This window comes from Sapajus apella, unplaced genomic scaffold (assembly GCF_009761245.1).
Source record: "Sapajus apella isolate SASKATOON/1434 unplaced genomic scaffold, GSC_monkey_1.0 scaffold11, whole genome shotgun sequence".
Taxonomy (NCBI): Eukaryota; Metazoa; Chordata; class Mammalia; order Primates; family Cebidae; genus Sapajus; species Sapajus apella.
In genome coordinates, this window is record NW_022436951.1 from 37,301,104 (window position 1) to 37,313,509 (window position 12,406).

Consider the following 12,406-nt stretch of genomic DNA (forward strand, 5'->3'; position numbering starts at 1 on the left):
GCCTATGTGAATCCCCTTCCTGGACTTGACTTGATGAGTCAATATTTCTATGGAAATCATCCAGTAAGCAAAAAACTCGGAGTGCCATATTCCCATGGAGATGCACTTACTTGTGTCCAGACTCATGGGCAATGGTGAAGGCCAGTCCAAGACCTGTATCTTCATTAATCGTGCAGCTGCGATATTTACTACACATTCCACTTATGGGAGCAAATCCTACAAGGCACAAAGATCAAAAGAACATATAGCACTGTTGTCATAAAATAAAGCATGGTATATATATATTTTCTGCTCCTTAGTGAAATTTAGTTCTTATGTTCATATGGGGAAATGTGAAATGGGAAACAGAAACCACAAGAAGGGCACTTGATAAAGTGGGAGAAGGAATTCTATTCCAGGGAGCCCAAGGACTCTGTATTGTGGAACTCAATTCATGGTTCCTGGTGCCAGCTCTAACTGGGGCAAAATAGAAAGGGGAATCTATTGCAGATGGAATAAGGTTCTTTGCCTTATTCTAAACAACTATGTTCCCAAAAGACCAAGTGAAGAAGTGCTGTGGAGAATGTGTGTGTTGGGAGGTCCTCAAGAGCACCGTCAGCTTTAATGATTCATATTTGTCACACTCACAGTTATTATTTAATATGGCAAAAGGATACAGGGCAAAATCAGCAAAGGGAAAACACATGGGCAGAAGTTGGGGGGAAACAGGCATACATGTCTGAGTCCTTTCTCAGAGGAGCCTCAAAGGGTGTGCTTTCTTCACCAGCAATGAGTCATGACAATGAAGGTAAATGTTGCCCACCAGGGACACTCATTAGAAACTCAGTGTCCAGGTCACATAGGCACCCACTGCCCAAAGTGTACCAAAATTCCAGACCCTCAGAAGGAAACCACATTATCTGTACACACAATTTAGGCACGGTGAGCCACTTGTAGGAGGTAGGCAATGGGAATCGTCCTACAGCGTGAGTTCTCAGAGGCCAGCCAAGCACCAGCCTGGTAAGCAGGCCTGTCTAGGCACCAGCGGCCAGGACCCCACGTTAACTCATTTTTTCACAATAACACTAACTGCTTTTAAAGTAGGTCTTATCTGAAAGTTTCTATAAACAAAAACCCTTCCTCCCTAAGAACTTGGGAAGAAATGGCAAGTTAGAAGAAATATTCAGGAGAGTCCTGGTCAGTAGCAGAGTGTTTTACACGGATCATCTGGAAAAATCATAAAGTACTGCATCTAAGTCACACCCAGCCCTGTGAATGTCTAAAACATTGCTAAGGTTGAGATGTAGAGAGAGGGGTGAAAAAACAGGAAATATAATATGGTCGTAGTATCTCCACAAATACTCATCAATGTACTCTTTCACTACATAATGAGAAACCCTTCCGTCTATCCACCCTTCTCACAAATGGTAGAAGACATGGAAAAAATTATTTATTATGTTCGAAGAGATAGGAATTCTGGAATCTGTGAGTCACATTTCCTTGTTCGATATTCACTCTTGAAGAATACAAGGATACTTCTGTTTGGCTAAAGTCTACACAGGGAAGTGAGCGTACCGTTTACACCTGCACTAAGAAGCTGCTACTGCCTATTAACAAGGAACAAGGGCAAAGTTACTCCATACTCAGCACCACCGCCAGGGGTGCACATTCCACACGTGATCCTCACACTCTGCTGGAGGGTCTCACCCAAAGTGTCGCAGGGCTCATTCTTCCAGGAACATATATCCAGACCAGTCAGTAAGATGGCGTGGTCATGACGAGTCCCATCTTTCCCCATCAATCCAGACTGCCACTGGCAGAAGCTACTTAAGGTGTGGTCTGCGTGGTGACTTATCACCAGCCCCGGCTGTGCAAGAGACAAGAACCAAGGACCCCAGGATAATGCAGAGAAAACATGTTATAACAACATACATTGTAATCACAGCAAATTGTCATTGACCTGAATTTCAAATACATGGATGGATCTGGATGGCATATGAGCAATGCATCTATTTTATGTATTATATAAAACCTGCACAGAGCCACTGTAGACATTTATGGACATTTCTCTAGTTCCATACATAAACAATTGGAAAGTATCTGTTCGATTCTGAGTGCATGCTCAAAGCCCCAAGAAAGATTACTTCTGTGCATGAAATTTTTGTATTCAAAATCTTTGAAAAACACTTTTCAAAATTAAGTAAAGTCACAGAATCATGTATACACGGCTTTGCATATACATATACAAAAACACATCTAGATAGAGATATGTTTATCTCATAACCAAGTTAAGCAAGTGAGATTTCCAGTAAATAAGTCTTCTAATGTATATCATTACAGCGTTAAATTAAATGCCTTTTCTACAAAGGCGGCATGCTTCTGAGAGGAGGTAGGTCAATTGGTAACTCTTTGTTTCTGGAAAATAAACTGCAACTATAAAAGGGAACTTTGCAAATTCAACCTCCTCTATCTATATCAAGTTCTGATAACACAACAGTGAAATTACAGAATGTAGAACACTGGAACTCTTGGGAACCGAAGAATGTGAGATGTAGGAGGAACATGCATCAGACCAGCCTGCACCAAATTATTTGAACCTTATTCACAGGCATGCTCTATTTTCACAAGGCTGGTCAGGGAACAACAGGTTTAATTGCCTCAACTTGAGGACACTAGCTTGTTTAAAGCTTTCACTGCTAGAATGTCATGTTGAAATTTTTGTGTCTTAGTTACTGAATATGTTTTCTCCTGAAAAGTTTATTTTGTTTCGCCAGAAAGTCAAATATACTGAAGCTAAATGCTACACATAAACACGGGGGCATGCCTGACGATCTTTAGCAGGTGATTTCCAGGAAAACTGCATTAATTAAAGTTAACACAGGTGTATGATCAAGCGATAGCCTCGCTTATTCTTTGCAGCTTGGATGAATTCCAAGGTGAAAATGTTTTAATACAAGAAATAATTAACCTGTCACCTGAGAAGCCAGGCGAGTTCAGCAGCCCCCTCCCCAACTGCAACCTCACACAAAAGACAATGAGGTGGTATCTTCCCTGACTAGTCAGACTAGAATAGCCCTGGCGACTCATTCCCCGGCCCTGCACAGAGAAAGAGCAGCATCCCAGAACTTTACCAATGAAGGCATCTTAGATCTTATGAACGATCTCAGGTTTCATCTAAAAAATTCTTTGTTTTATAATTTAAAAACTGTGGCTAATGGGAGACTCTGAAAAATGTGAGCAAGGGTGGAGCTGAGGCTGGGCACCTGACTCCTGCCTAGCACCCACTCTCCTTTGCCCAGTTAATGATTAGCTTGGGGGAAAATAGAAGTGAGAGCCTTTTGTGCCTAAAATGCCTCCCCATCACTTATGTCATGAGATGTTCATGTCCATCCACACTGTGAACAGACCACCTCTATGCATTTACGGGAGGTCCCAAATGAAGGCGAAGGATCTTTAACCCACTGCTACCAAGATCAGCGTCATCTGCGTTATTGCATGCAGTGAGAGAAATGCATTTGACATTCCACAGAAACCTTAGTAAAAATATAAATCTCAGACTGCAGGTGGTGAGGGTTAAGAGCTGGGAGACAATAGAATAAAGCAATGTAGGGCCACACAGTACAACGTATCTTCATGAACACAAAATATTTTTACTCTTCTAGCAAGAAGCAGAAAGGGCTCCTTCCCACTGGCATCCTAAAAGCTCATGATGGCTAAAGAGACAGTTTGTGCTATGTATTCCTAGTGTGTCCCACCTGTATGTTAAAGGCAGCTTTTACATGCCATTTTCTTATAAGCCAATTAAAGGAGAATTTCTTAACACTTCTGCACACACAAACAAAACCCACAAAAAAAATCCAAAAAAAGTTTAAAAGAATTGAAAAGACATTCATTTGCGGTGGACAGAAAATATTAAATACTTTTCACCCTTGAGAGAGAATAACCCACAGAACAATTATATTAAAGAAGAAAGCATTATTTTTGCATTTATTTTTCTGGGAATAGAAAGAGCAGATAAATTCAAAGATAAACTACCTGTTCGTCTTCTAGAAGAATCAGACCTACAATTGCAATGTTGATGTTTCCTCCTATTGTTCCATCTTTGAATAAAGCAGATACCTGAAAAAGATGGGAAACCCATGTCAGCCCCGTAAATGGCATTTCCCCTCTATCTACTAGTGGGTCTAGAATCCAACGCCCTTGCTCTTCGGTGACAGAGCAATGTCAATGTCCTTGTATTGCTAGGCAGAGAGATATGTTAATCATATCACTGTAAACAGCTGAAGTTTTGGGTGGAAATGGGGTCCATGTCTTCCTGTCAAACACGCATGAAAGGACCATGAGACCTGTGGGTTGGCCAGAATTCTTCTTACAATATCAAGAGGATTTTTAAGGTAATCATGATGATGACAGGAGCCAGTCACTTCTCAAGCTCTCTTGGGATTCCAAGAGGATACAAGAAAGTGAAAGAAAAAAATCATGGTCACAAGATGATGAGAGAAAGACACAAATATTAGAGATGATGGACCACAGAGGTGGAATTGAATGAGGAGAGTTGCTTCTGGGGTGGTGCAGGAACAGCGTGACCACTGTGAAAAGCAATCTGAAGTGACTTGACACTGAGGTGCAGAAAGATTGGAAAAGTTCTACAGAATAGAGGCAAACACTTCCACACATCAGAGCAGCTTATTGAGGACAAGAGGGCAATGCCTCAACCCCATGCAGGGGGAGTGTGGCTCTATTTCACCACCTCTCAGTTTCCTGGGAGACCATCACCCGAATGGTTTGGTCTACCAAAAATGACACTAGCCATAGTCATCACATGGCATCATGGAAAGATGGGCATATTCAGGGGTACTCTGTTTACTGAGGCAGAAGAATGTAAAGACATGCTTTTTGAATACTGTCATTAAAACTACTCTTAAAAACGCACTTTGGTGGCCCAAGATTTTGTCTTCTGTCATCTAGATTTCACGTACATGAAATGAGGCTTAGTATACCTCTCTTCACTCTTCAGTGATTAATGTAGCTGCCAATCTGAGACACAAACACATTTTACCTGAGGTGCATTCTAAAAGGTTGCACTTTTCCCCTGTTTTTGTAGATAAAATAATTTATATTCGGCATTTGAACATTAATATTTCTAAAACGTTGGGCATTTCTATAGAGCCATCTAAAAAAATCACACATCTAATGCTGATCATCAGATTTACTGCACCACAGTGACTCAGCATCCCCTTAGAGATGTCAAGTAAATAGACACCAGTAAACCCAAAACATCTCACAGGCTTACAGAGACATACAGAGGGGGTCAAAGGATTTTTCCTATTTAATTATTCTCTGAAGTTCTGAAAATGGCTCTTTTCATTGGAGTATAAAAAACTAAAGGATTTACTACTAATAAAATATTTCTCATCTATGAAACATAAATCCACAGGTAACAAAATGGAAACAAACACAGACACACACACACACACACACACACACACACACACACACACCCTATGAAGTACAATGACACAGGTGGGCTCAGCTGGAAGGACGATCCTACCATGTTGAGTATTGTTAGCACGTAAGTGGTGATATTTTCATGGCCATGGCTTAGCATCATCTTCTTGTCTACCACCACCAGGGTCTCCACATTCAGTTCTTCATTTCTATGAGACTTCAGAAGAGAGCGCTTACGTCGTAACCAAGACTTATACTCATCTGGCAAGATGAAGAGGTCTTCCTTGGGAGGCTGGGGCATGTCTATGGAGGGACACGCAGAGGGCAAATGAAAGCAGAAGTCATCACACAAAATCAGGGGTATAACTTGTCACAGAGAAATGTGGCCTCAAAAATGAACGCTCATGATAAAAACCATATAACCTTTAAAACCTTGTGATGCAGAAGCTCGTTTTAAAGTAGCACACGAAATTTAAATAAAATTCATGTAGTCTAGGGGTCATGGAAATCTTTGCTGTATTTCCCTTTATGCAATTCCATCATAATTTAAAACAGCAAGAGAAGGCACTTTTTTGCTCTAAGTCCTAACATCTAGCAGCACAAGTGTTCAAAGACTTTAGGCACAGGGATTTGTAGAACAGACTCTGCCGCAGACAAAGCAATGGAACAAGCAATGACAAGGACACGGGCTGGCTGGCTTGCATTGTTTGCCCACTTGAAGATATTTAACAACTTGACGTTTTTTAAAGTTGATTTCAGTGTCTGGACACACAACTAGCCTGTCTAAATGGTTTCCAGTGGATTATAAAATGCTTGAGGCAGCTCCACTTCACTGCAGAGCTTAATTTCCTAGAAAGTACCATAAATATTTACCTAATTTGATTAGAAGACCAAGTATACACTTTCCTCTTGAAGTAATCCCCTTAAAATATTTTTGGCATGTATAATTGTTACATTAACACTATACTGAAAACAATTAGGCTTAGTGGATGCCTCAGAAAATGTGGTTAGAATTGTTTCATGTGAAAGTGGACTTCAAAAAGCCCATATATTTAGGTGGCATGCACACAAAATCTATGCAGATTGTATTCACGGAGCACACTGTAAGCAGTTGCTATTTTGTTTGACTGGTACAACCAACACATTTTATTTTCCTTTGCTAAAATACTTCCAAAACTAAATAAAGCCTTTGGAGAATCATAAAGACACCAGGTAATGTTTACTGAGCACTCATCATTTGCCATTCATGTTTATGCAATGCACATAGGTGACCTCCTCCCTAGGGGATGGCTCTGAGTAACTCCTGCTGTCTGTACCCAGTCTGAGCACGGGGTTCTGAGGATGAGGTCATGAAGGGAGAGGAGAGGAAAATTACATGCTCACAGCCCTTCCCTCGAAAGCGTTGGAAACGGCTTTCGGATCTGGACAGTGTGGTCCTAGAGCTCTTGTTCTTACCACTAGTGGAAAAATGTCTTTAGGATAAAAACAACATGTTAACGCAGGGCCCAGCGGCTACAGGCACTCAGTATTCGGGACAGGGGTCAGAAGCACCTCGAGGTGGTGATCTCACGGGCCGCCGCTCTGAAAACCCCTCAGCAAACGACTGCCCCTCAATGTGGAGCTTGCAACATTGTACCCAGAACACAAGGGCCCCAGGTGCACAACCGCCATCGCCTAAAGGGCAGCAGGTCCACTCATCAGCCTGAGGTCCAACCTCACTATTGGTTTTCAGCAAATCAACCTGACCCTGTGTGCCTTTTTCCACCAACAAATGCCTCAGTGAACACAGAAAAGGTCTCCCATTTTCTGAACCGAAGACCCTAATAGGAAAGAATCCTTGTAAGTGTGAATTCCACTCAGAAGAGGGCTGCCCCAACTTTGAGGGAAAGTCCAAAAGCCTCAGGGACAACATGGAAATATCGATGCACAGATGACACAGGGCCCCAAGAATGTGCCTGTGCACAGGTGCCCTGGGGGTGCGTCCATGCTCAGGTGATGAAGTGCCCTGAGGGAGCATCCATGCACAGGTGACGCAGTGCCCTGGGGGAGCCTCCATGCACAGGTGACACAGTGCCCTGAGGGTGCATCCATGCACAGGTGACACAGTGCCCTGAGGATGCATCCATGCACAGGTGATGCAGTGCCCTGAGGGAGCATCCATGCACAGGTGACACAGTGCCCTGAGGGATCATCCATGCACAGGTGACACAGTGCCCTGAGGGTGCGTCTATGTTCAGGTGACACAGTGCCCTGAGGGTGCATCCATGCACAGGTGATGCAGTGCCCTGAGGGGTGCATCCATGTACAGGTGACGCAGTGCCCTGGGGGTGCTTCCATGCTCAGATGACACAGTGCCCTGAGGGTGCATCCATGCACAGGTGATGCAGTGCCCTGAGGGTGCATCCATGATCAAGTGATACAGGACCCTGAGGCTGCACTCTCCAGTGGGAAGCAGTGCTGTGGATTCTGCTCACTTTTCTGGTGCCAGGGCTGGTCACATGGCCGCTGGTCACTCGAGACCCAGGAGTGTGACACTGTCACCTGCATGGCCCAGAGGGGACAGAAATATTTGTCAAACTAAACAGCAGGATGTCAATCGCCAAAGTCTTCCACCTACAGGAGGCATTTTGTTGAGCTTGCTTTCTCTTGTTTTATTACAAAAACCATGGGAACTTTTTTTCCACTTTTCAAATACAAAATGTATTATAGAGTTTAGTATCCTTTTTCAAATAACTGACTTTCACTAACCACCACTATTACAATTCTGAAATGTCTCTCAAGGGAACATACACTACACACACACACGCACACTCACCTGCCTCTGCACACATGCACACCTGTGGATCGTCTCCACTGCCTGCCAGCCAGAGCTGTGCCCTTGCTGTGTTGCCAGCCTACGTGATGATAACCACCTTCAGATAAGAATGAAAGTATCGCAGTCCTCTCACAATGGTCTGCTTTGCGTGACATTTTCAAAGTCCACTGTAACATCTGCTTAACAACCTGGTGTGTGGTGTGTCAAAGATGTTAAGACAGCCCTGCTAGCTCTCCTGCTGAGATCCAGGGGTGTGGGTCACTTTATCTCCCTGGGTTATGGAATTTGTCCTGCTCTGACCACACCTGCACCATGAACCCTGGCAGCAGGAGTCCTGGCTCTGACCTTGTCACAGCCTCTGCCATGCATTTGGGTTCTGAACCTGCCAGTCAAGGCAGCCTCGGGCAGCTGTTGCTGAGATGCACACCCTTTTCAAACACTCACCCAACCTCAGTCTTCCCAACTTCCTCAGCCTCCTCTTCCCCTCCGTTTGTCCTCAGCAGGTTCTTCCTCTACCTCCCCTACACCTGAGCCCACTGAGTCCATCTGGATGTGACGTTTTCAAGTCATCTGAATGCAGCACATGACTTTCGGAGACAGGATGAAATGGGTTAAGAGAACACAAAGCACTGGTGATTTCACAAGCACTGATTCTGTCATTGTAGGTGCCAAGAGATTTTTGTTCCTTCCCTCATTCAATGAGAGTCACTAAGCACTTGCAGTGGGTCTGCCTCTGTTCAGGGTGCTGGGTGGAGCAGTCACAGAAGCCAAGCAAGCAGCGAATGATGGGCCGGGGGAGGGGTCTGTCCAGAGGCTCCTGGGGAAGGTAGACCCAGGGATGCTCCAGGAGAGAGCTCAGGGAAGGGAGGGACACTCCAGAAAGCACTCAGTTTCCGTTTCTGAATTTCTGAGAGGTTTCTACATAAATTGTAAATAACAAATCATTTCCTAAATGGTCATGACAAAAATAGACTTTGATAAAGCCTTGGTGGTGAATTGTAGGTATATTATGTCACTCTGAGTCTGCCCCTTTTGATATGGTAATGTATATAAACACGAATATAAATGAATTACCTCAGCGAGAAAACTATGTGGGCCTGAATACATCTAAGCGTCAAAAATATAGAATGACTGAGTAGTGATGCCAGGTTCTTTTGAAGATGTCTGGTGGATTCTGCACTTCCGCACAGTGTGTCATTTAATCCCCCCAGGAAAGAGTTCTTAAAAAAACATCATTTACCACCATCCATCCATCTGACATGGAGAGATGTCCCATGCTGAACTTACAGATAAGGAACTCTCTCTGAAATGATTGTTCTAGTTTAGCAAGGAATGTCAATAGATGTCACCTCGTGGGCAGACATGCTTTGAAGAAAACATACAAGGTTCCATCAGCTTACATAAATGTCGAAATTACTAAATACATGCAAAGATTCACCCTTACATACATTTCTTGCGTCTTCCACAGAAATGCTGCTTTTGTGGCTGTCCCTGGTGAAGGTCGCTACTGCGCAGGTGTCCATGCGCCAGCTCCCGTGTCCTGGAAGTCACCAGGACCTCACTGGCCCCAGGAGCTCGGGGCTCTGTGGATCTCTTGTACAGGACGTGGGATGGGGAGCCGCCCTGGGCAGTGTTGCTGAGTTTCCCCGCGAGGTGTGAAGGAAGTGGCTTCAGGAAGTAATCTGCCTCTTCTGTTCTTATCATGCCTGACTGGAAAAAATAAAAAGGGAGAAAGAAAACGCAGTTAGACTTTCCGGTTGAAGCCAGCGCCTATACTCCAAGCACTATTTTTGTTAGCATTCTCTCGCAGGCATGCTGCTCCCTCCAGCGGGGGCCAGCACTGGAAGGGTTCGGGAACCCCGGCTGAGAATTAGCTACAGGAAAGGCCTCCACACCCAGCCTGAGCTCTCCGGCTCTGCATCCCTGGCGAAAGACGGCGTGGAGCTGCTCCAGGGCTGGAGTCCAGGGTGGGGAAAGGGACAGACGGCGCACGACATGCCAAAGTCAGTTAATTCACACCAAAAGGAATGGTGGTGCGAGAAAGAACACGTGCACACTAAAATATTCAATACTCATACTGGGGAGGGATCTCAGATAAGGAGATGAAAATTAGAATCCTAATAGAGTGATGTGCAAAACTCAAAGCGAATTTGGAAACAGAGAAAATGTAACACTTTTTTTTTTTTTTTTTTTTTTTTGAGAGGGAGTCTCACTCTGTCACCCAGGCAATTGTGCAGTGGCACAATCTCAGCTCACTGCAATCTCTGCCTCCTGGGTTCAAGTGATTCTCCTGCCTCAGTCTCCTAAGTAGGTGGACTTACAGGCACGTGCCATCATGCCTGGCTACTTTGTATTTTCAGTAGAGACTGGGTTTCACCATGTTGGCCAGGCTGGTCTCAAACTCCTGACCTCAGGTGATCCACCCACCTCGGCCTCCCAAAGTTCTGGGATTACAGGTGTGAGCCACCACACCTGACCTAAAATGTATTACTTTCTAGAAAAGTGTAACTTAGCAAAATGAATCCAGAGGAAAGCATAAAAAAAATTTTCTTAGGGAATCTGGAAGGTTTTTCAAAGCAAGATATTAACAGAAGTAAGAAAGCAGTGATTTTATAAAAACACAACAATCAAGGAAAATAGGGTTTGGGGTGGGAGACATAAAAGAAAGAGGAGAGCAGGTTCATTAAATATTGGAGAGGAAGCATTGGCTGCAGTGTTACCACTTGGGGTGAGAGGAGGCAAGACAAAGGTAAGCTTGGTGGACTATCAGCGAAGCCATCAGAGCCACCACGGGGGGTTAGACCTCCTGCAGCCCGAATACCACAAAGCCATGGGAAAGTGAAATACTTGGAATTTATGCCCAGGATTGAGGGAGGGGGCAGAGGCAGCCTGCCCTGCAGTGCTATTCATGAATGACTTCCGAACCTTCTTGGCCTTCTGGAACTCCAGCACGAAGACACACAGTACCTTTTGCAGTTCTACCAGGGAATGCCAAGTATGAAATAAGTTAAATAATGGTTGAAGCCAATTAGGTTTCGACCTTTCTGCATTTTAACAGAGAAGAAGCATAAGCAGTCACCAATGTGCTGAACCTTGCATAACACTACCCAATTAGGCTCCCTGTTACCGAAGGGAACCAGTGTAGGTATAACCAAAGAAGAATAAAAAAGCATGCATGGCTTAAAAAACAATGACACTCTTTTTGATATACAAACAATTGCTGACTTTTCAAATCACCCCTCAGAGGATGATTGGCTCCTTAAGAACTGAGAATAGATGTGATTCAGCATCCAGAACGGCTGGACGAGTCAGACATTGCAGAATTTATCAACCCATTCTCACATTTATTAGCTGTGTGACCTTGGATGATCTACTCAGCCTTTCTGTGCTTTTCTGTCATCTAGGAAGCAGATAGAAGAATAGCTACTTATCACGAGTTTGTAAGACTTAATATACTTAAAGTAGATGATCTAGTGCACATTCAAACATGATTTGCTGAATTAATAGAACAAAGGACATAAAATATCATACTTCACGCTGATGATCTTTGATTTCCTTCTGATAGTTCAGAGAGCCCCTGAGGGGTTTTTCACTGTGCAGCTGGAGATCCCTCTGAAGCCCTGAGTGTTGGTTCATCCCAAACACAGTTTTGCTTCTGACCTGGTGCTTTGCTTACTTCCTTGCCTACACATTTGTGATCTGACAGCTGCTCTGGATTCAGAACCATCTCCTTCTTTCCCCTGAGTTCAAGGCTACATTCTGGGTGGCCCAGGCAGAGAGGACCGAATCCCCAGGCAGAGGTGTCTGGTTGCAGCTGGCAGATTTTTGAGTTTTCATCAACAAAGTCATCAAGCATTATAGTTGTTTCACTAATAATTTAGTCTGAGTCACAATATTCTGTATTTAAATAATCTCCAGTTGCATTCAATACATAGAGCATAGCAGCTGATAAGACCAATATTTTGATATCCCTTGATAAGCAACAGATAAAAATTCAAAAAAAAGTTACTTCATTAGTTTGTTGCATTATGAGTTTGCAAGCTTATCTAAAAGATAAGGTAAATTGCAGAAGATGAATGTTTTCTTCTTATCAGAGTGAGAATATTTGTTTGGAAACTCACAAAATGTCTGGGGGAACCTGCCTGTAGCTCGCAGTAAACACTG

At 43.7% G+C, this 12,406-nt stretch overlaps 1 protein-coding gene across 2 annotated transcripts in view; it reads right to left on the bottom strand.

Moving 5' to 3' along the window:
- ADAMTS16 (ADAM metallopeptidase with thrombospondin type 1 motif 16) overlaps nucleotides 1-12,406 on the bottom strand; it is a 195,189-nt gene that overhangs the window by 139,092 nt on the left and 43,691 nt on the right. For both annotated transcript variants that reach the window (XM_032279138.1, XM_032279137.1), the window contains 5 exons: nucleotides 9,691-9,952; nucleotides 5,531-5,730; nucleotides 4,015-4,098; nucleotides 1,687-1,846; nucleotides 111-216 (listed from right to left, as the gene is read on the bottom strand). In XM_032279138.1, coding sequence (XP_032135029.1) covers nucleotides 111-216; nucleotides 1,687-1,846; nucleotides 4,015-4,098; nucleotides 5,531-5,730; nucleotides 9,691-9,952 — 812 coding nt within the window. The remainder of the gene's footprint in view (nucleotides 1-110; nucleotides 217-1,686; nucleotides 1,847-4,014; nucleotides 4,099-5,530; nucleotides 5,731-9,690; nucleotides 9,953-12,406) is intronic.